Genomic DNA, 24,245 nt, shown 5'->3' with positions numbered 1-24,245 from the left:
CACAGAACCTCACCCCGCCCTTGCCCCAGCCGTCCCGGGCTCACTGGGGAAGCGCTTTTACGACCCGAGCTTTCTTGAGCTTGCCTGGACTCACTCCTGTTACACACACACACACACACACACACACACACACACACACACACGAAGCGCTTTTACGACCCGAGCTTTCTTGAGCTTGCCTGGACTCACTCCTGTTACACACACACACACACACACACACACACACACACACACACACAGCGGCCCACCTCCTTAAAGTCCTACGTCACCAGCAATGCTTTCTCACCCTTCCCCCTCGTTAATCATTCAAATGTTGCTTTGAAAGGACTCCAGGACCCAAAACATAATGACACCTCAAGCATATTTTTTAGAAATTATTTATTTCAAACACTTAAATGCAAAATAGTTGGTAAAAAGAGAAAACAATAGAAATGTACTATACTGACCCTGCGCCCCATATACAGACATCGCCTTAGGGTGGGCATGCAAATTCATCAGGGAAACACGCACGCAAACACACGAAACTTAAAAACTATTATTTCATGCTCTCCAAAAACATTTTAAAAAGGCAGTGTACACTTGAGGTATTCTATTTAACAGATGTGCGTGCGATCTCCTTCCAAGTAAGGTCTCTATATTAATTGCCTGCTACACGCTGCTCCAATACTTCCCTTCCTCCTAAGCAGAGCTTAGCTTGAGCATATGTTCCTAAAACTGACAGCGTTCCCTAGGAAGCATTACGGTTGCCATGGAAACCCCCCCCACGCCCAAGCTGGCGCCTGACCACACTGAGGGCAAGATGATGGAAGGAGCTTCAGGGGACACTCAAGAACATCTCGCAGAACCTGAGCCAGCCTTCCCAAAGCCACTGCCGACAGCAGCTGGGAAAACTAGGTGAGGTGCTTCACACTCCAGTGGGCCAGGGATTGTCTGCACCTTGAAGGTGGGTGCTAAGCATCCTCCCCAGCCGGCTCAGCCTTCTGCGAGACCTGGGATGAGATCATGAAACTTGATCCCTGAGGGTCCAGGGCAAGACATTGCTGCAGTCTTGAGAAAACTTACCCAGAGTGAAGACTCCCAGCCTGCCCCACGGAGCTCTGCTCACCACCGGCTCGTCTCTCTCTGTGCAGCTTAGCCAGAGAGCAGCCGACACACCTGGTGTGTGTGTGTGTGGGGGGGGGTATCCTTCCCATGGCCCAACAAGGAGGCTGTGTAGACAGGGCGCCAGAGCCCGGTACACAGACCTCAAGGTCAAGGCCCTCAACAGAGCCATCTAAGGCTTTATGGAAATGTCCCATGTTCCCTCCATTTCATTAATGCCACAAGAATTAATGGCTCCATTTAATTGAGACCTAGAGCCAGCGAACACTTAGCTTTTCCCATCCGGCAGGACTGTCCTGCCCGACACACACCGCCTCTGTCCTCAGCCTGCACATCTGGCTGTGGGGCGGGTTGCTGCAGATGTGAGTGAGGAGAGGCAGGGCGTGCGCTGCAGACACCCAGGACCGACCTGAGGGGGGAGCTCGGGTGGGGCCACCACAAACTCCCGGGGGTGTCCGTCGCTGCCTGCCCTGAGTCAGAGAAGACAAGCACTGGTCCTTCATTTAGACTAGCTTATTTTTTAAAAACCAAGGGAAATAAAGCCCTCTTCGGTACAAAAAAGCAAAACAGAAAAGAAAAAAACAAAACAAAACCCAGAACAGTTCCGTTACAATAATAACGAAAGCAATAACAACTTGTAGATCAAAGCTGCCCTCTCTCCACCATCAGGAGCTCTCTGGATGTCACATCTCTGGCTAGCTGGGACTGGCTATGGTAATATGCGGGGGGGAGGGGGGTAAAACCTTGTAAAGAAGCAGGGGGGAGGGGGAGGAACAATCGTGGGCAGGTCCTTGCTCTTTCTCATGCAGATTCTCCTTCTAGATCTTTCCCTGTAACAGCAGTTTTGCTGTTCTCAAGTCCCTGAAACTTCATATATTGCAAACTACAATCCGATACACCTGCCCTTTGTTCTTCCGGCTGACTCTGTGACCTTACACCGATGTGTCACTTCAAGGGGCGACCCCCGTTCACCTCCTGCCAGGCCAGCTGCTTCCGCCTCCCTCCACCCCACAGGACAGAGCACACGTACGGCCTCACTTTCTCCCATGAACCTTTTTGTCAAACACTGAGCCGCTGTGCCACCGAGGCGCCACAGGATCTCAGTGGGAGGCAACAGTTGGGGCTGGCCACTTCCAACCTCGTGCTACCCGTCTGGTGGTGGTGATTTCGCTAAGGGAGAGACAGACGTCCCGAGCAGGTCTTTCTTCAGGAGTGTCTGGCCCATGGCGACATGACTGCCCTTAATCGTGGCTCCACTTCAGGGATCCCCCCACAGTGACGAGAGCACCGCCCGGGGGACCGCTGGCCTCAGCGCTCTCAGAGCCCAGACACCAGAGCGAGCTGAGGTGCCTGGAGGCAGCGTCGGTGCTGGCATGTGGTGGGTGTGAGCTGGACTGAGCCATTACAGGGAGAAAAAAGAGGAAGGCGCCAGGGGAAGGGGTGTTCTACGGAGCCAGGCTGTTGGCCATGAGGTGACTCTCTGGGTGGGGCAGATGGCCAACGCACCCCGCTGCTTGTCCAAAGGGCGGCAGCTTGGGTCCACCCAGGAGCGCCGGTGGATAGAGGCCTGGTGATCTGCTTCTGAAACCCAGCTCATGGAAGCCACAGGGAGCCCAGTTCGCCGTGGTGACACACCACACGGGGTCACAGTGAGTCAGAACCTGCTGACAAGCGATAACCTTCGTTAACAGAAGGCTCCTGGCTTTCAGCGGGGGGTGGGGAGCGAGGGGGTAAGGGGGGACTTTCTCAGGATCCTTCCTAGCCCTCGTGGGAGGCTCGCTCCCAGCTGAGGGGAACCCAGCCCATTTCCGTCGCAGTCGCCTGTGGGAGCAGGAACAAGCTGCCTTCCCCTAAAATTAGAGAAGAGGGAGGTTTTTTTGTTTCCACCCCCCCCCCCCTCCCACGACTTTTTGGAAACAAAAGCAGAAAATAGACTGAAACCAGAATCTCTTATCTCACGGGAGGGGATATTTGTCCTCCTCCTTCACTTGACTCAGTTTTGTGCTAAACAAAGCCATTGTGTGTTTCCCCAAGTTATTTATATGCCGACACCCAGGTAATACTGGAACTGACAGCCCTCTGAGGATAAACCTTCAGCTGGAGGGGGTTTGTTGTTGTTGTTGTTGCTTTTGGGGGGTTTAAGCAAAATTTTTAAACTATGTCTGTCAAGTTCTCCGCGCGCACACCCCCCTCAACACCCCACCCCTTTCGCATGCCTGTTTCCCATGAACATTCTCATCTCCCCTAGTTACTAAGGCTCCGTTAAACACAATAAATAAAGTTGGGGCAAAAACATTCCAATTTCACCAAGGCAGAAGTCCTAACTGGGACCCCTTCTTGCCCGAGTGGTGGCTTTGCAGGGATGGCGGGCCCTCAGGCCTCAGCTCTGCTTCTGAGAGGGCAGAGGCGGGTCCCCGAGTCCCCTGGCTCTCAGCTCCTCTCCTGAAGTCCTGGGATTCTTGGAGGAAAATCAAGCCAGTACAGCCACTTCTGAATCTGGCAAGTGCTTTGGGCGATCATTCACATTTTGTAAAACCCTAACAGAGAACCAGCAATGACCACTGTGCTTCAAAGCCACCAGGTCCTGAGATGCTGCTCCTAACTCTGTAGCTGTTTTCCAGGAGCGGGAAGGAGGTGAGAGTCCAGGGAGTTTCCCCTCCCGGCCTTGGGGGGTTAAGTGAGAGCCCCCCAGGCCTAGGCAAACTGAATTCTGAAGGCACTTGGGTTTCAAGAGTCTGAGCTAGAAGATGGAAAGCCTGCCGTGGACATGGAGGTATGGATGACTGGCTGTGTCCACTCCGCCCGTCCGAGGGGCAGGAGAGGGGTTTAGCTTGTGGATGAGGCGTGGCAGGGTGGTCGGCGGGTTCTCCACACCACGCTTTGCTGACCACTAGAGTCCCGACACCTGTCGCTTTGGGTGAGCCCGAGTTCCCTCCAGCCCAGCAGTTCTCAACCTGTGGGTCGAGATCCCTTTGGGTGCCAAATGACCCTTTCACAGGGGCTGCCCGATTCATCACAGTAGCAAAATGACAGTGATGAAGTAGCAACGAAAATCATGTTCTGGTTGGGGGTCACCGCCACATGAGGAACTGTGTGAAAAGGTCGCGGCGTGAGGAAGGAGAGAACCACCGCTCTAGCCCCAGAGGCGGGGCATTTGCAGAAGGGTGACGTGAGCACCTCAATCACCTCTTCCTTCTGAAGAGATCAGCCGATGTATTTTCACACCACGTAGAACCTTCTGGGAGGTCCTTTGGCAGGGTCAAGCCGGAGGTCTCCCAAATGGAGACCACTTGGAATGGCATCGGGAAGCACCTTTTTGCTAAGCCAGCGCAGGTCCAGTCACACACAGACGGCTCGGCGTCTGGGACGCTCCCCAGTTCCCGACGCAGACGGCTTATCTGGGGAAGAAGTAATCTCTGTTGCTGACGTCGTAAGAGCTCTGAGGATCCCGGGCGTCTGGTTGGCTGTGGCCCGTGGTGTGGTCAGATGCAGGGCTGCTGGGGGACACCGGCGGGGAGATCAGGGGGACAAGGACCGGAGTGGGCTTGGGCCTCTCAGGAACCAAATGGCCCAGATTGTACAGTGGGTGTACATTCCCCTTGCCTTCCTTCAGAGCTCCCCGCTTCCACGTCGTCTTGAACCTGCACACAAGAACAAACCACACATGGATGCTTAGTTCTTCCTGGGAGGAACCCACACAGTGGAAACACCACCCACCGCCGCCGCCGGGCTGCTGCCCTGCGGGGCCTGGTGCCCCCAGGACTGAGCTTCAAGGAGCCGGCCACCTGGGCAGTCCCCACACGCTTGTGAGTCTCACAAAGACCCGAAAGAATAGGAACACAAAATAGTAATAACTTATAAATTATCAAGGGTCCAGGAGGGAGGGAGGGGGAAAACGAGGAGCCAATACCAAGGGCTCAAGTCGAAAGAAAATGTTTTGAGGATGACGATGGAAACAAATGTGCGTGACCTGATGGATGGATGGATGGATGCTGATGAGTTGTATGAGCCCCATTCAAATGACTTAAAAAGAATAGGAACACACTGTCGACCTGGTTTACAGGTAGGGAAACTGAGGCACGAGTCTCCCTCGACGGCACTGGCGATTCCCTTTGTCCTGTCCCGAGGCTGCCCGTTGGGCTGCACCGTGTCTCCTCGGCCAAGATGAAGGGATTTCAACAAGTTGGGGGCAATTTCATTATCTTTCCTTTCCGTCTTCCCCGTGGGCTCTTTGAACTCCTCACCCCTAGAAAGGATTTCTGCTCCCGCCCGATACTGTGCTCCCGATTGGTCACTTCTGACCTGGTTTGTTGGCGGCCGGGCCCTTGATGCCCCAGCTCGTGTGCTGGAGCCATCTGGGACTTCAGCCCTGTTCTGGAGGTGCACAGCATCCTGTACAGGACCGGAGTGGAGACCCCACTAAGGGAATGGGCGTTACCCTGACTCACCTGAAGCCCTGGACTTAAGGCTGAACCTCCAAAGTGTGAGAAGCAGCAGATGACTGACTGCTTGCCCAGGGACCAAGAACTGCGGTCCCTGGAGTTGGGTCTGGATCTCTTGCCTTGAGGGCATCCGGTGAATGTGGCCCAGGACTGCCCGACAGTCACTATGTCCACGCCCTCTTTGCTTCATGATCTGGTGGGCAGGGCCCTGCCTTTGTGAATGAGTGTTACCAGAGTTTTGCCCTCTCACCAAACCAGATCCTGGGTGCAAATAGTGCCCAGTCATTGAAGAGTATGTGTCAGCGACTCATGTATGGTGGCTCCTAGCCAGCTGACACTGGTGTTTCTTTTCTCAATAGGGTTTTAGATTCTATACCATTGGTTAAATAAAGGGCACTATCAATAGCATTACCTTATGCCTACTCCCCTAAACCCCCCCCAAAGAGTTACAGTCTCGGAAGCCCACTGGGTCAGTTCTACCTGGCCCCCCAGCGTCTCTGGGAGTCTAATGGACTTGAGGGCGGGGAGTCTGGTTTCCTGGAGGACCTGTGGGTGTGGTCACATTTGGAAATAGGGTCTTTGCAGATATAAATAGGTTAACATAGTGGCCTAAAGAATTAGGTGGGACCTGATCCAAGATGTCCATTACCCTGCCAAGAGGAGGGGAGGGGCAGAGACACAGAGGAGGGCAGTCGTGTGAGGGCGGAGGCAGGGACAGGCGTGATGGTGCCACAAGCCAAGGCATGTCGGGGGCTACCAGCAGCTGGAAGAGCCCAGTGCTCCCTCAGTCTTCCCAGAGAGCGAGCAAGGCCTTGTCCCCCTTGTCCAGACTTCTGGAATTGTGAGGGGAAACATCTGTCATGTTAAGGCTCCCAGTTTCGTGGTGCCTTGCTATACTGATCATAGAAGGCTCACCTAAGTCCTTTCATGGAGAAACGAGAGAGAGATTGATTCACCTTTTGGCCAGGAAGGAACGTGGGCCTCCGTTAAGCGAGGGCTGGCAGCAGGCAGCTCGCGTGTGGGCCCCGCTGACCAGCAGCATGAAAGGTCGGGGGCGCTCCCCCCACAGCCCTCCTGCTCCTCCCTCTCCAGCATCCCCATCCTCCCCGGTTCCCCCTGTACCTCCAGGCCCACTCCTACTACATAGGGGAGTTCTCATAGACTCCACCGTGGGCACCACTTGGGCACAAATGACTCATCTGACGGGAAAGTGGGTGTTCAACAGGAAGGAGATAGACATCTCTCTGATCACAGCTTCTTTCACGGAGCGGGCCCGAAGCCAGGGCTCGGTAACTGAGCAAAGTCGCCTGACCGCCCAGAGAAAGATGAGATGAGATGGTGATATCGATCTCAGAGGTACAATCAAGTCTCCTTCCTGAAGGGGCCCTTGAACTGGTGCTGCCACCGCTGCTGCCAGCAGCAGCCTGAGCCCAAGTCTCAGCCCCTCCCTTCTACTCCCTTCCGTCAGGCCGAGTGCCCGTGAGCCCGAAGGTGGGCTGCCCGTGGTCCCACTGGATGTCGGCCACGCTGGGAGGGTTCTGGGAAAGGAGAGGAAGCCAATGTCAAAAACAAGGCTTGGGGGGTTTCCTTGTGTTTCTCTCTCTCTCTCGCTCTCGCTCTCTCCTATCGGCTATTCCTGTCCTGGTTATGCTAAATCATTGATAGCTGCCTCCAGATCTGGCGCTGGCTCTTCGCCTGGTATCCAACTGGAATAAACAATCTGCAGAGCGTTCCTCGGGCTCGTCTCACAGAGCAGACGCTCCACAGGAAGAGAGCCCAGTGGGAGTGCTTACTGGGCGGCAGGCAGCCGCACTGGGCCCCCGCTCCCCACCCGGCCCCCCAGAGGACCAAGGAGAGAACCATTATACCCTATGGCTTTCACAATACGCCCCGAGACCCTCTGACCCGGGAGCTCCTCTGCTGGGGCGAACAGAGCTAGGGAAACAGCTTGATGCATAAAGATCCTCACTTCCGTGCTTCCTACAAAAGCCAATTAACGACCTCAGTCACCAGCAACAGGAGGTTGGTCAAAGATGCTTGGGTCCGTCTGCCTCAGAGGGGGTGTCTGCAGCTCACGAGGGTGAGGTCGCCAAAGCACCTGGCGTCACAGAGTCCAGAGTCCCAGACACACTAGAGTCACAACTACACAGAAGCAAGCACCGAGTGTCACATGTTCATTTTGGGAGGTGCAGAGCCCCTCTGCCCATGGTGATGGAAAACTCGGTTAATGGTTAATTCTGTGAATGGGACGGCTGAACAGTATGGTCCCCATGGGGACTGCTGGCACGGCAGACACCATGTTACTGTCCATTTGCCACGGGGACTGAAAGAGCACTCCGAAGGGTTGAAATGTTCTTGATCGGGGGGCTGCCTGCATGAGCACAGTCACTTCTCGACAACCTAGGTGGCTATCTACTGGGGGGTGGGGGGAGGTGGTGTGTGGACCTGGCCAGCATCAGGCTGGTCACACTCGGACGTGAACTTGGAAGGCTAACAGTGGCTATCTTCCTTGGGGTAACATTGCTTCTGCCCCCTTGACTTCCAAAGGTCAGCATGGAGCACACTGGTCATGAATCACCATGGGCCACTTTTCAAAGTGGACCTCATTTCATCAAAATACAAAGTCTCTGCTTTGGTTTGGGGGTAACCGAGAAAGAGGGGTACCCTTCCACTGCACATCAAGAAGATCAGAAAGGCCCTTGAAACTGGCCAGCGTGGGAGGTCCCGCCCTGGCACTCCCTCACCCAGGTGTGGGGGTTCTGAGTAGAGCCCGGGGGCCCTGGAGAGAGTGGGAGAGTCCGATAAAGAGCGGCAGCGGCTGAGCAACCAGAACTCATTTTCGCCTCAGCCTCCCTCCACCTGCTGGCTTATTTGGGCTTCATGAAGTTTTGTTTTTACTCCAAAGGGAGCCCACAAGGGTGACATTGGGGGACAGGTGGGGCCCAGATGAAGGGAGTGAAACACAAACAGGAGAGAGCATATTGACGGTGACACGGGAGACAGCGGGGGCGGGGGGGGCTGTTAAAACCTCCTCCAGCCTCATAAAATCTGTTTAAAATAAGGTCTGTGGCCAAAACAATCTTCAAAATACACTAACCTTCACCCTTAAGAAAAAGTGACGTAGAAACCATGACCCAATGATAAGTGGGCCCGCCCCCACCACAGGGCTCCCTGTGCCTCCCACCCCCATCAAGACCACAGAGGGGTCCCACTGCACCCAGCCACTTGGGTGGTCCAGACCCGCAAGCTCCCCTGCCCTGCCCGGAGAGAGCTGGGAGGGCCTGTGGCTTGGAAGTTTGGGAATGAGCAGATAGACATTCATGGCAAAATGGTCCCTAACCCAACAGAAAAGTGGGTGAAGGGAGGCACCGGACAGTGTAAGACATGACAAAATAATACTAATTTATAAATTATCAAGGGTTTATGAGGGAGGAGGGGGGTGTGGGGAGGGAGGGGAAAAATGAGCTGATACCAAGGGCTCAAGTGGAAAGCAAATGTTGAAGAAACAAAGCCCACATGGAAGAAGCACACCAGCCTGTGTGATCACGAGGTGTTGAAGGGATCTGGTATCAGGCATCATCAGAACAAAAAATCATATCATTGTGAATGAGGGGGAGTGCGGAGTGGAGACCCAAAGCCTATCTGTAGGCCACTGGACATCCCCTTACGGAAGGGTTTCAGGGAGGAGATGAGCCTGTCAGGGTGTGATGTAGCAACAATGAAACATACAACTTTCCTCTAGTTCTTAAATGCTTCCTCCTCCCCCACTATCATGATCCCAATTCTATCTTACAAATCTGGCTAGACCAGAAGGATGTATACTGGTATTGATAGGAACTGGAAACACAGGGAATTGAGGGCAGATGATACCTTCAGGACCAGTGGTGTGAGTGGTGATACTGGGAGGGTGGAGGGAGGATGGGTGGAAAGGGGAGAACCAATTACAAGGATCTACATATAACCTCCTCCCTGGGGGACGGACAACAGAAAAGTGGGTGAAGGGAGCCATCGGACAGAGCAAGATATGACAAAATAATAATTTACAAATTATCAAGGGTTCATGAGGGAGGGGGAGCGGGGAGGGAGGTGGAAAATGAGGAGCTGATGCCAGGGGCTTGGGTGGAGAGCAAATGTTTTGAGAATGATGAGGCCAATGAATGTACAAATGTGCTTTGCACAATTGATGTATGTATGGATTGTGATAAGAGTTGTATGAGCCCCTAATAAAACGATTTAAAAAAAACTGAGGGGGGAAAGGAAAGAAAAAGTTAATCGCAAAAAAAAAAGAGGGCAATGAATGTACCAATGTGCTTGACACAATGGATGGATGGATGGATTGTGATAAGAGTTGTATGAGTTACAATAAAGTGATTTAAAAAAAAAAAGAAAGCAAATGTTTTGAGAATGATGAGGGCAACAAATGTACCAATGTGCTTGACACCATGGATGGATGGATGGATGGATTGTGGTAAGAGTAGTCCGAGCCCCCAATACATGATTTTTAAAAAGATGGTCCCTAACCCACAGGCACCCCAAGGGGAAGTCCTCTGTCACTGCAAGCCAGCCGCCTGCAGAGAAGCCCCCTCCCCGTACCTGGCGGGGTGTCATGAGAGAGGCTCCATGTAGGGAGCGGGCCCTGGAAAGGCTCACCTTCCACTGATGAAGACAGCAGCCTCTCCCAGTGAACCCACGCACGCCCCAAAACACGTGTCTGTTTACCTGAACAACACTACACCACCGCGGCTGAGAAGCCCCAAAATAAATGTTCAAAGGATTCTTAAGACGACCGCTTTAGAGACTGGCCTGTCTCCTCTCCCCTGCGGCTCCCACAGCGGCTCTAAACTTTCGACTGGGAGACTCTAGGAGTGGCCGGGTTTTTCATGGCTTGAACAGGCGGCCCATTCCAAAGAGATTTGCTTAATAATTCCTTATAAGGCAGGAAACAAAAACTCGCCAGCCTAGGAAACCAGTGACTGATGTGTTCTCAGCACAGGGAGCCTGCCCTGGCTGTGCATCCAGGGACTCTGGTTGTTTAGCAACCAGCCAGCAGGCAAACACCAGCAACCGATCAGCAGATCTATCACCACTGCGGCCGGTTCCTAGCCTACTGCGTCTTCATTAGCCCTTAACAGGGCACAAAGCCAGAGCTGCTTGCTAAGTGCCAACAGAGGGAGAGGAGCCGGCCTGCTGCTTGGCTGCGATTCTCAGTCACGTATTCTAGACGTGGGTTTGCTATGTATACCCCAAAACCAAACTCACTAGCATCGAGTCCATTCCGGCTCAGAGCGACCCCACAAGACAGGGCTAACCTGACCCTGTGGGTTTCCAAGTCTGTAGCTCTTTAGGAGAGCAGAGAGCCTCATCTTTCTCCCGCAGAGCCGCGGGTGGTTTCGAACTGTGGACCTTGTGGTTTGCAGACAACCACGCCACTGACCAGGACTCCCTGACTCTGACTTATAAGGACCTAAGTGTACCCCCAGACGAGCCACTTCATCTCTAGGAAACATTTGAAAACTTATCTTGGAAACATCCGAACATTAAATAAAGAGTGTGACGAGGTAGCCTCACAGCCCCACCTAAAAGAACATACAGTTTTGCTCTAAACCTCGGTCTGGTCCCTTAAACCTAAAACCACCTCACTTCTTTTGCTGTGGTTTCCTCGGTCGTCCGTCAAAGGGAGCCCACGATAGTACCTCTGTCAGGTCTGTGGTGAGGTAGTCAGAAGCAAGACCCATTGAAGTCCTGATGGTGTGAAGTAGACGGAAGCAGAACACAGAAGTTTGAGGGGACTTCAAAAAGTCCGTGGGAAAGGGCAGCTATATCAAAGAGTTCAAGAAGAAGAAAGGAGGATGTTTTGAAGATGATGGCGGCAGCAATTGTACAACTCTGCTTGATCTAATTGAAGTAGGGGTTGGTACAACATCTGTAAGCTCCCAACAATAAAATGAGGGAGGGGGAAAAAGTTTGTTGAGAAATGGAAAGAAAAGATCATGGGAAATGTCCACAAACTGTTTGGAGCCCCTTCATATACGCTGGGGTGAAGCAAAGACTCTCTTAGAAGCCAGCAGGTGGTCTCTTCAATGTTGATACTCTGGGCCCACTCTGGCCCAAAGGTAGAAAAGGCAGTGAGTGAGCCCTCGGCTCACTCCTGAGGCCACCTCTACCCTACGACCCTTATCTTCTGCACACTGGACCACGAGGTCACGGTCTCATTGACGGTCTCCCTGAACACAGTACAGATTGCCACCTTCCAACCCTGTTCCCTTCGGTGGTTGAGCTAGCTCTGGGCCACCAGAAGGGCCCAATGAACCAAGATGCGAAAAGCTCTCTGTCAGAGTCTCACCTTCCATGCCAAATACCCTCAATGGCCGTCCATCTCCCCGGACCAGGAGCTGGGGCCCAGTTAGTGTCACCCTAACTGATGACTGTCCCGCTTGCTTTGGCTTCTCCCACATTTGCTACGCTGCTGCGAGGCCCTGTTGTGAGGTCTCCCCAACACCCGGCGGCTGTCTGCATTGCCCAGTCAAGAGGGCACTGTCAGCTAACTAGCTGCAAAATTCAGAGTGAATGACAACACGGAGACGGGAAAAACTGGGTGCTCCCAGGCGCCGACTCAGGCTGAAAGGGTGCTGTCGAACGCGGCAGGAGAAGAGCGCTGGACCAGAGAAGCTAGAGGTGACCTCTATGTCTGCGTGCATTGAGACCCAGAGTTGGAGTGGCCTTCATCAAAGTGTGTGGGACACTCCACTGTCTTTCCACAGTCTCTTTTCCCATACACGTGTTGAACCCACCCCTCAGTCCCACGAGGTCTAGCCTGGCACCACGGATTGAACTTGCCTCTGTGGTGGGGCTTCTCCCACTGTCCACTCCGGGTTCCGCCCTCCTCCATCCTATCCACTCCCATCTGCATGCTGACCTGTCTATTGAACGCCCTCCCTCAGGGGCGCTCAGACACACCTCAAACTCAGAAACTTCCAGACCGGAAGCACCATCTCTCACTCAACTTTGTTCTCCCCTTGGCGTTTCCAGTCTTAGGGGATGCCTCCACTGTCTGCCTAATGCCTGATGAGAACTTGAACCTGAGCCTCCTCCTCCACCCTTGACTGCTCCTGCATCCGTAATCGCATCTGCCATCGGGTCAAGTCCCCCTCTCAAAGGGACCTGGAAGTCATCCGCAACTCTCACCACAAGTGCGCGAGCTGGCAGAAACTCTCACGATCTTGGATCTAGCCCCTGGGACCAGCATCCTGTCTCCACACTAAGAAATCTTTTAAAACTACAAACCTGAGCAGGTTCTTTGTGGGACTCTTCAACACGCACCAGCACCAAGAGAAGGCCTAAAAGCCCGCTTCTCTTTCAAGGCCTTGCTTGGCCTGGCTCCAACCATCTCACGAGTCTCAGTCTCCCCTCCTTCCCCCGCACTCCACACCCCCCACATAATACACACAGACTCAAAAGTACCTTTTAGACTGAATCGCTCTTCTGGAACTTTCTTCTTCTCCTACTCCACCAGGCCAGTCCCTGGTCGTCCTTCATTCCAGGTCAGTGCTCCTTGCCATGACTGCTCTTTCTCTAACTCTCACCGCCCGAGTCATTCATTACCACTGAGTGTCTATCTCTAATGTGGGACCCAGCACTGTCTCCCAGAGCACCTAACACGGGGTGGTGCTGTGAGCATGCACACGGGGCCTTTGGTGGATGGCTAAACGAATGATGAGGGGTCTACACGTGTCTGATGACGTAATGGGCACAGCAAGGTTAAATGGGAAAACACTGCGGGGCCATCCCCCAGGACCCATCTCACCTCAGCACGATGCCAATGCACAGGAACGTCCCCAAGGCCAGGCTTCCTCCAGCCACCAGGAGTGTGGACAGGGGCACCAACGTGGGATCTTGCACTACGGATAGAAAAAAAAGAGGAAAGAAACAACACTCAGTCGGTGCTGTCAGGAAGCAACTCTGCCAACCAAGAGTCCCCTTGACAAGCTGACCAGCCCTAGTAGGGTCACCCCAGTGTGGGGTACAAGTCCCAACAATTGAAGGGGCGGTTGTGTAACTGAGGGGTAAAATTAAAGAGATCAGACAAGAAAAGGCATGCAAGGGCTCACCTCCGGGACAACCACGACTTCAGGAGCCAGGTCCACAGAGAGAGAGGCAAAATATATTTCCAACCAAGACTTATATATACTGGGGGTGGTGGTGTACAAGCCCCCCTAATTGCAGGGAACCACATATGTAACAAAGTGGGCTGTACCCTAACCCTAAAGGTCCCTGAGTCTATTGGAGGGAGTATATTGGGACAGGTAAAGGGGAAGGGGCCGTCTTCAGAGACTAGACAGCGATAGACACATGTCTGCCTCTTAAGCTGCCGGCGACAGAGCAATCAGCCATGTGCTTGTAAGAGGTAACTTTAAGATAGCACTAGGATGGGAGGAGATAATGGGGAACAATATTGTGCGAATGTGATTGGGACTCACCTCCAACTCACAAGGGTGAAGGCCTCCCTCCACCCCAGAAAGCCAGGCTGCCAGCTCCTTAATCTATGAGACTACAGGATCCATCCATATGCACTCTTCCTGCTCTCTGCTCCCCACACCCCAGCACCATCTGACCACTTCTTAAGAGTTTTCGACTTGGTAGGAAAGGCACCCGGAGCACAGAGCTTCAAGCCCTGCAGGCAGCCGCTCGCGTTCTGATTGGCTTTCCTGGCAGGGGTGGCCTGTCCTCGCAAGGCCCTCGCAAGACAGAGAAGGCTGTGGGGACTCACTGAGGCCAGCCCCACCAAGAGCGGCATCTGGGAGGCTCAGACGCTGTAAGTCACAGCCCTAAGTAGCCGGAAGCAATCTTCTCCGTTGGGGTGCCACCTTGTGCCTGCCCCACCCCCAGCCCTTTGTATTCAACTACCAGTCACATGAGCCTCTCTGCACGTGCTTTCTTACACGGGCCTCTGCACACCGGCTCCGTCTGCCCAGAAGGCTCTTCCCGCCCTCCGCTGCACGCCTTTACCACCCAGGTCCTACTCTAGGGAACGCCTTTGAGAATGAGCCCACCCCAAGCTGGGCAGAGCCCCTCCTGATCCATCCTGGGAAGCAGGCCCCATGGTGTGTGTCTCGGTGTTGCAGCCCAGTTGCCCAGTGCCCAGCACACAGCAGGCTCTCCAAAAGCCTATGCTAACAGAACGAAAACGGAAGCCCACTTCTCAAGCAGCCATGTCCGTAGCCCACCCCACCCCCGAAAGGCCCACCCTCCTACTGCCAGAGAGGAACCCTGGGCCAGAGTGCGCATCCAAGCAAAAACTTCGCCTCTCCTTCTGCTGGGGATGCAAGCACTTAAAGAGGTGCATGCACTGGGGGTTCAAGCTCTTCTGTCCCAAATGCACCAGCTATGAATGAAGATGCTCTTTGCCCGGCAACGCCTTGGATGCTCACCGTGTGCCGGCCTTGCAGGGAGTCCGGGCAAGCGAGCCAGCATTTGCCATGGGGACAAGGCTCTCTGGGTGCAGAGACAGACGTGTGACAGAAGCAGGACACTTGGCTGGCTGATTTACTGCCAGTTCCTGACCTTTTGTATTTGTCCCTTCATTCACTCCGCAAACAGAGATGAAGGACCTAGCCGCTGCCAGCCTTTGTTCTGAGCCTCAGGGATACAGCGAAGGACAACCCAGTGCAGGGCCTGATCTGCTCGTCAAGGACACAATCGACTACATGTGTACTGTAACGTCAGTGTGGCAAGTACGACAGTGGAAACCAACCACAGGGCAGGGAGAGTGACAGTGGGCGGTCCGATGGGTGCTCAGGGAAGACCTCCCAGAGAACGCTAAGAGGACACTAAGCAGAGACCCGGATGGTGTGAACCAGCCTTGTAGAAGCCTGGGGAATGGCATCCACTAGACAGAGCAAGCAGCAGGTGCAAAGCCCAAAACAGAGCCTGTCTGGAAGAGCGGGAGGGCCGTGTGACCGAACACAGTGAGGAACAGGGAGGAGGAAGGGACCCAGAGAGACGTTAGGGAATTTGCTAGGACTTCGGGCTTTGACTCGTTAGGAGCTCGAGTTGAACAAGGGAAAGCTCCTCTCACTGCTGATCGGAAGACTGCCCGTTGGAGGTCAAGTTTGGAGCCAGCAGACAGACGCCTTGGTGTCTTCAGGGAGGGGAAGTCCTGCCGGAGGGGACCACAGCAGCTGGACCGGGATGCTGGTACTGGGCGTGGTCCCTTGTGGACATGACTCGAGGTATAAACTGATGGACGGGGCCTGGGCTGAGTTCAGAATGAGGGGTAGGAGACGAAGTCTCCCCAGTCCCACAGGCCCCAAGGAGTGATCTAGGGTGGGGGAAGTGGAGAAGGACCACTTTGTGATGAAGAGGTGGGGTGCAGGAAAGAAGCGAACTATCTGACAGTCTGGTCTTTGCCCTCATGTATGAGGTCCCCCCCAGACCACCTGTGCTGATCAACCCAGATCAGTTTACTATCAGTTGACTCATGAGGAGTGGACCAGGCCAGAAAGACCCAGCCGATGCTTGATATCAGCGATACTCGGAGAGAAGGGCTCGAGCAGTCACAAAGAGCCCCCTTTCATAAAGGCCCTGGGCCAGGATGTTCCACGGGCTTTCTGATTAATGAGAGACATCGCTACACGTGGGAGGGAAGCCTCCCAGACCTTGCCCAACGAGTCTCTTCCGTTGTCTCGTTTTTATCATGATAGGGCTATATTCCTACGTGTCCATCCCTCCGTGCTGTGAGTCAGGCCGGCACATGATCAAACCCACGGCAGCAGTGGAGGCCAGCGGCTCAGAAGTGAGGCGGGTCCTAGGGAGCCCGGAGCTTCGAGCTACGGCTGATCCTGTCCCGAGGGGGTGGGGAGAATGCCCCAAATCCATAGCCAGCAGGGCATGGGGACAACAAGCGAGATGCTGGGGTCAGTGGTCTTGGGCAGACTTGGGAGGCTGGAGGACCAGGCTCTTGCAGTGACAAAATCTGCCCAGCTCTGGGCGGTCGGGTCAGGGGAAGCAGCGCTGCAGGGGCAACTGGTGTCAGGGGAGAAGCAGAAAGAACAATCGCATGATCTGGATGGACCGGCACATCTGGTGTCGAGGGACTGCAAAGAGGTTTGATTCCCACAGGAGACACCATTCTGCTTCAGGTGTGCTACTTCTCAGACACTGGGTAGGTTTCCAAGTGGCCATGTCAGCGAGGCAGGGGGGTGCGGGTGACCTGGTCCTCGGCAAAAGGCCAGGGATGGAGTTATTGATATTTAAGGAGTCATTGTCTTTAAAAACACCGAATCCCACTCCCTGCCATCGAGTTGATGCCGACCCACAGTGACCCTGTGCGACAGGGTAAAACTGCCCCTGTTTCTGCCCGACACTGTAACTCTTCACGGAGATCAGCTTGTGGCTTCTAACTGCGGACCTTGAGATCACAGCCCAACTCATAACCACTACGCCTCCAGAGCTCCCTACTACATAGAGTCTTTAAAGACACGGGCCGGCGTGAGACCCAGAATGAGGGCAGAGGGAGGAAACTCAAGGGCTCCTCTCACCCAACACCCTGCCCTCCTTCCATGTCCTGCAAGCTCCGTTTCAATGGGCACCCCTTCCCTGAACCCTCCTGCCTTCCCCCACTGGGACGCCACCTTGAATCTCTTCCAGCACGGCTGCCCCATGCCTCCCTTCAGGCACAGCCCACAGCCCGCGCTTTATCGGTGACGAGGTTACTCCTGATCAGAGCCCGCCTGCTGGGCTGTAGACTCCTGGAGCCCCAAACTCCAAGCTCACTGCAGCTCATCAGGACAAGGGATGGATTTGGCTCCCTCTGAGTCCCCAGCTGTGCAGAATTCAGCCCCAAGGAGTCTTCAGGAATTCCCTAGGGGCCCCCGGTGGGGTTTCTCCGCCAGGATGGGACTGCCGTAGAGCAGCTCCGAGAGGAAGCTGCCCGGGGAAGGCCAACGGCCCTGAGAACATCTTCAGCAAGCCCACAGCCAACACTCTCAACCACAGAAGCTCGGGAGTCTGGCCTCTGTGAAGTCCACATGCACGGTCCAGCCAACACGCCCTCACGTGCCCTTGCGTTGATTCCGGCTCGTGGAGACACCATAGGCCGGGGCAGGACGGCCCCCTGGAGCTGTCATCTTGACAGGAGCAGATGCCAGGGTTTCCCCTCACAGAGCCACTGGGTAGGTCTGAACGTCAAGATGTCACAGTGTGGTCCAGCACGGAACCCCTGTGCCGCCAGACCGCCTCGAAACCAACGGAGGGCCAGTGGCTGCCCCGGACCCTATGCGGGGAAGCTCTCCAGGTCTTGCAGGAATAGGGAGTTCTGGGCATAATTCAGAAACACTACCGTAGGAGGTCCCTAAAACAAAAGTGTCGCTCAACACATTTTCCATCTCAGACTTTGTTCGTTTTGTTGGGAGCACACTCATGGGCCTGGCGGTGGGGGTGAAAGGCTTTGCTTGTTCTGCCCTGGTCTCTCAGGGGCCCCTCAGGATTTCCTGACTAACAATAGATCAAACGCGAATGCAGAAAGCAGCGAGAGACTATTGGCCAGGGCTCCCTCACAGGAAGCCAGACTGACCCTCGGCCACCTTTGCCAGGTAAGAAAGAGCTCCCTACAGAGATGAGGTGTGTGCGCCCCTCGGACCAAGAGACACGCACAGAAACAGCCGGGCCTTACCTGGGAGGCTTGTTGTGTTTTTAGGACCATCAAGGGGCAGCCTGTTGTCACCATCGTCGTCATTGTCGACATCGTCATGAGAGGTAGCCAAGACCTGAAAGACACGCACGTGCTTCACTGTGACCTCCTCGTTGGAGGGGGTGGCCCCAGCTGCGGTGGCAACTTGTACCCCGCGGCCCCCTCCATACCTGGCCTCTGTCCCCCTCGACGTGTTCACTAGCCTGTGAGCTCACTGTGTGCAGACATTGCCGACTCAACCTGCCTCTGCTCTAAACCTGTTCCCACAGAGCATGCAGCAGCCGTGTCTGCAGCCACTGATGGGAAGAGCGTGGATCAGAACCCGACCTCTCCTTAGCTAGGAGACCGTGCCAGCTTTCTGAACCCCCTGGACCTCAGCTTTCCTTCCTTGGGTTGCTCGCTGCTGCCAAGTCAGCCCCGGCATGTGGGTGCCCAGCAGGGCACTGAATTGCTGTGATCCCTAAGGTTGGCACTGGCTGGGTTTTGTTTTGTAGCAACTAGGTGGCCGGGCCTTTCCTCCTGCTCCACATTTGCGTGGAAGCTCTGCGGAAACCCTCTTGGCACGGCAGCGGTGCACAGGCTGCCACGGACAGCAGGGTGGTGGCTTTGCATAAAGCGTTGTCGCTGGGACTCGAACCCAGGTCTCCTGGATGAAGGCAGGAAAGAATTCTATCACTGGACACCCGACTTCCCCCTCGTCTACTCAGGGATTCTAATTCTTCACAGAGTTAATGTGGGCATCAAATGAGATAAGAAACACAGGGGAGTCTGCCCTGGGGACACCTGGCTGTGCTCCCAGTGCCAGCTCCCCACTCCCGGAAGGGGAGCTTCCTCGGCCCTGCAGGCTGGGTTTCACCCCGGAGCTATGCCTAAGGTCTCAACAGCTCCACATCAAATGTGCATGAAGCTCAGGGGCCTGAGCCTCCCAGCCTAGCATGTAGGGAATCAGAGGCCACAGAAGGTGATAGGGTTGCTTGAGAAACTGGATTATTCAAGGAGTCTGTGGCGGCATCAGCTAAGCCCACCAAGGAAGAAGCACGTCACCCTCCGTGATCCAAGAATTGTAAATAATAAACTCCACATCTGAAGGAGGGAACGGTTTCAGAGCTAAAATTCTAAATACTCGGTTTGCAGTAGGCTTGACCGTGTAAGTCAAAACTCCATTTGCAGGGTCCCCACCTGGATGAAGCCTCTGGTGAGTCCCCTCTGACCGCGGTGCAGGGGTAGGACTAGCCTAGCTGGCGGACTGCACTGTAAAGTCGATTACGGTGGACGGACACCGTGAGGTTAAAGGACAACACCTTGTCATTTGATCACCCTCTTGACCCATTTTAAAGCTGTTTCCCTTTTTAATACGTCCTGCCTTCTCTCTGGTGGAGGTTTCCCCGTTTTGTTTTGTTGATGCTGTTGGGTTTCTGTTTATTTTGCTTCGTATTATGTTGGTATGTGAAATCCAGCACAGGCAGCTCTGTAGAGACAGTAACTGGATTAATCATTATCTAGGGCCAAAAAGCGGAGGAGGCTGGGGGGACACGGGGAGCTAACAACAAGGAAGAGGAGAAGAGAATGTTCTGCGACTGGCTGTGGTGAGGATTGCACCAATCTTCTCAATGGGACTGAACAATGGAACTGTATGGTGTGTGACTTCTATGCCGATAATACTATTAAAAAAGAAAAGCGTGCTAAGCAGCTTCAGGAGTAATCCTCTTCCCAGCGAATTATGAGACCATGAAATCCGCAGGCGACAGGGCTCAGAGTCCAGGCTAAGCCATGAGGGATGCCCAGAAAGCTCAGTGCTCAAGCAGCAGGCACGCAACAGGCCAGGCGAGGGCTGCAGACACTTTTCCCGGCCCTCACCCTAGTTTACAGAAGCAGGGAAAAGCCACATTCTCAGGACGTGGCAGAGTCAGGAGTGGAGCCAAATTCTGCCTGGCACCAGCCTAACTCTAGGTGCTGCTGCCCTGAGCATTTCACAAGACGTGAACTCACCTGGGTGGAGGCAGGCACCTCGATCTCAGGGCCAAGAGTGTCGGGATCTGCAGACAGAAAAAAGGTGGTTACTCCCAGGGCAGGGTCCCTGCGTGCTGGCTGCAGGGGTCTGAGAACCGAGGGCAGTTCATCGCACTGTTGTTCAAAGGAGCACCACACTGGACGCCAGCAAAGACCCCTCACCAAGGGACAAGCTCTCCATTAAGACAGGGCATTGGAGGCTTGAGAGATCTTTGGGAAAGATACTGATGGCAGAGTGGGCTGTGTGAAAAAGGCTAGACAAGAGCCCAGCCATGCAGTTTGACACAAGGTTTTAAAGTCACAGATTTCTGTGACATTCCTTAGTGTGTGTGATCTGACACGTGGTAGGATGTATTCACACACAGGCCAAAGAGAATGGAAGATGATAAGCACATTGGTCCAAAGTATTGCTGCGAGGGCTCCGGATCATAGGTGCACACGCTCATTCCACACAAACCCTGTCTAAAGCACGTGTCTGCAGTCAATGGGGGGTTGCAGCAGACAAGTCCTCTGTGTCACCCACTTGTTAGTACTGCAATGCCTTCACGAGGTAACAACAGGACTGGTCGTTTTGCCTTTATGCTAATGTGATCTTAGCCTTACCACCTTAAAAAAAAGCACTAACAATTTTTCTGCCATGGGGGGGAAAATCAATTTTTAAGTCAGAACTAATATCAGATTTTTAACAAAAATCAAAGCAGACGTCTTCCCAAATCATCGAGACTTTGCGGTACGTTTGTGAAGATGCGGTCCCACATAAAATAAGAGTTTTTACATAGATCAAGCACTGTAAGTAAGGTCAGGAGGACCTCACAGATGAATTTAAGGCAGAGAGGGTCAGCTCAGAAGGTCATGGTGACTGGTTTCCAAAAGCAAAACCCGGCGCACACAAACAACTAGCCAATGAATGTGGAAGAAGTCCAGAGACGTGCCGACTGCACCATGGGCTGGCCAGAGAGAGCAAGGCTGTCTAGAAAGACGCACAGCTTCTTCAGGAGGGTGAGCCTTCAGCTCACATCCTCTGGACATGATACCAGGAGGGACGGGTCCTTGAAGGAGATGGTGCTTGGTAAAGCAGAGGGTCCGTGAAAAGCAGGAAGATCCTCAAGGGGATGGATGGATGGACAGACGGGGTGACTGCAGCAACGAGCACAAAAATCACGACTGTGAGGATGATGCTGAACCAGGCTGTCCTGCACGGAGCCAGGAGTGAGTCAGATCAACCAAGAGCACCAGCCACCCCCACAGAAAGGTGAACATCTTGCTAGATCTGCCCCAAGGGCAGAGGGCGATCAAAGGCTTCTTAGGAAGGCTTTGGTTTGGTTTGGTTTCGTTTTAAACTGCACTGGAGAAGAAAGGGCCTGGCCAGCTGCCCTGAGAGGTTTCCTTCCCACACAACACTCCTCCTGCTCATTCTCTGAGGGTGGCCGGGAAGAGACTCTGAGAAGTTTGTCGAAATGTTACCCCCTCCAACCTACGGTGCTGATCTGACCCCTTCACACTCCTTTTTTGCCCCAAAAAGCAAAGAGCGTTTAAAAGGAGCACACGTTGGGTCCTGAGGATGCCAAACTGCCCAGGTGCTGCAGCATAAACCCAGGGCGCATAATTCCCCAGGGAAGGGTTCTCACGCACTGCCATCGAGTCAGTGCTGACTCACAGTGACCCCGGTGGGTTTCCGAGACTGGGACTGTTGACGGGAGTAGAACTCTCAGTCTTTCTCCCGAGGAGCTGCTGGTGGTCTCGAACTGCCGACCGTGCGGGTTGCAGCCTAGCGCAGCACCACTGCACGGCCAGGCCCCATCGGAAAAGGGTTAGCAAGATGGAACCCCCACCTCCAGGCATGCAGACCCTGTATGACAGCTGGCTGCGGCCTCACGTCCCGATCTTTGTGCCAAATAAAAGCTTCCGTGATTTCTGTGGCAGTGTTTTCACTCACCCTCCCCCCTCCCCGGCATCACCCCATATAGACAGTCATTTCCCCCGACACTGCCTTTTTGTTTGTCCTAAAACGTTAGTTAGCTTGAACAGCAACTAACAGGTGGGTGGGTTTGGGGCCACCTGGTAGGAGAAGGACTGCGGACCAGGCACCCTCGTGAGGCCTTCCTTCCACGGGAAGTTTCTGCAGAAGCCCCTCAAGGCTGCAGGAGGCCAGGGACCGAGGGAGAGCCGGGGCAGGGGCCAGTGCTGGGCAGCAAACCAGGCCCCGAGGGGTCGGGCGCTGGCTGCACAGTGACGGTGGAAGCGCCACATCCCCAGATGCCGCTTTCTTTCCAGCCCACTGTATTTTGCCATCAAGCTTTAAGGATGAAGCACCCAAGTGTTTACACAAAGACACCCAAGGGGGGGAGGGAACACTAGAACTGATCACACAACCCACGTTAAAGGCGACTGAGCCCTGGGGGCAGGGGAGGCGTGTTCTAAAACTGATGTGGTGATGACTGTACAAAGACCCCTGAGCCCGGAAGAGAAGAAAGTACTAGGAGGGAGTGAGCCTGCTCCTTTTGGGAGAGAACTTCTCGCAGGAACCGCTCTCCCCCAACAAGGGAGAAGACCACACGCCTGGAGGAGCGGTCCTGTCGACCCATTGTGCAGAGGGAAAAGCAGAGGCCCGAAGAGGGTGAGCAGCTGGCCCGTGGTCTCACAGCAAGTTAAAGGCGGGGTCCAGAGTCAGTTCTGGAAGTCATGGGAGAGTTCATGCTCCCCTTCTGTGGCTCCCAGCCCCAGGGGCAGAGAACTAGTGCACAGCAAGGGGGCGGGGCACGAGCAAAGGGCAGCAGGGAGGGGGCGGCACTAAAGAGAAGAGACAGCTGCCCACCAATGGCCATTCGGCCCAGTAGTTCTCCAGTGCCAGCCCAGGCTCAGCACCTTCTGGGAGCCGGCTAGGCCCCCTCAAGCCTACATCCTGAGCATGCTAAAGAGGGAATGCGGCCATCAGGGTTTGTAAACTCCGACTCATGCAGCCAGACAGAACTCTCTAAAAACCCAAAATCCAAACTCTCTAAAAATCCAAACTGCTATCGAGCCCATGATGACTCACGGCTACCCTATAGGACAGGGGAGAACCGCCCCTGTGGGTTTCCGAGATCGTATCTCTGTCCGGGAATAGAGAGCCTCATCTTTCTCCTGGAGTGTGGCTGGTGGTTTTGAACGAATGACCCTGAAGCTGGCAGTCCAACGCATCCTCGCTACTCCACCAGGGCCCCTAAGGGCTTGTAAAAGGCTTCCCAGCCCCTCCTGGGAGCCCCAGGAAGAGAGCCCCAATGGCTTCCCCACCCAGCACTGACCCCGACATGGGAGTGACCCAGAGCAGACACTCGGCCTCTAGAGCCTCTGACTTCTTGGAAGCATTTGGAAAATTTGCTTGGTATTATCTCAATAGCCCAGGAATGTTAACAGAATGCAATTTTCCAATAATAAAGAATGATGCTAAGTCTGAAGTAATGAGGGGTGTTTTTTTTTTTTTAAAGAACGTTCTCCAGATGCCTCCATGAGCCTCAGATTCAAACCACGTCGCCGGGCAGCTGGAGAGAGGCGGTGGTGCCCCTGAGAGGCTGCTAAAAACCACCCGTCCCTGTTTGCAGAGGGAACTGAGACCCCAGGAGAAGTCAACCAGCCAGGGTACCAATGGCAAGGGGCCACCGACGCACATCAAACCGTCCAGTGCTGTGCCGTCGCCCCAGCCACGGGGACGCTCGCTCGGGCTATGGCTGTGGCCCTTGTGCATTAGTGTGCTCATCTTCCAGGACTAATCAGCCTCTCCATGGTGAGCCACGGCACTGTCTTTGGCTTGTTTCCTGAGGTACATACCAGGCCTTTCTTCCAGAGTCGGCCTTAGTCTGCAAGCTCCACTGAAACCTGCCCGCCATGGGTGACCAGCTGGTCCTGGAAAGACCAGGGGCAGAGCTTCCAGAATCACAGCAAGCCACCACAGCGTAACAAGCGGACAGAAGGATGGTGGAGGTGATCCTAATGGCAATGAGTAAAATGCCACTGGGGGCGGAGTG

The 24,245-nt window shown here is 54.3% G+C and overlaps 1 protein-coding gene across 1 annotated transcript in view; it reads right to left on the bottom strand.

Moving 5' to 3' along the window:
• Positions 1-390: 390 nt before the first annotated feature.
• The window catches only part of IL6R (interleukin 6 receptor), a 59,045-nt gene continuing 35,190 nt past the window's right edge, over positions 391-24,245 (bottom strand). The window contains exons 7-10 of the mRNA XM_075562509.1: positions 20,221-20,267; positions 18,214-18,307; positions 13,348-13,441; positions 391-4,742 (exon numbers count right to left, since the gene is read on the bottom strand). Of these exons, the coding sequence (XP_075418624.1) occupies positions 4,496-4,742; positions 13,348-13,441; positions 18,214-18,307; positions 20,221-20,267 (482 nt within the window). The 3' untranslated portion in view covers positions 391-4,495. The remainder of the gene's footprint in view (positions 4,743-13,347; positions 13,442-18,213; positions 18,308-20,220; positions 20,268-24,245) is intronic.

This window comes from Tenrec ecaudatus, chromosome 1 (assembly GCF_050624435.1).
Source record: "Tenrec ecaudatus isolate mTenEca1 chromosome 1, mTenEca1.hap1, whole genome shotgun sequence".
NCBI lineage: Eukaryota > Metazoa > Chordata > Mammalia > Afrosoricida > Tenrecidae > Tenrec > Tenrec ecaudatus.
This window is presented reverse-complemented; position numbering and strand designations above follow the sequence as displayed.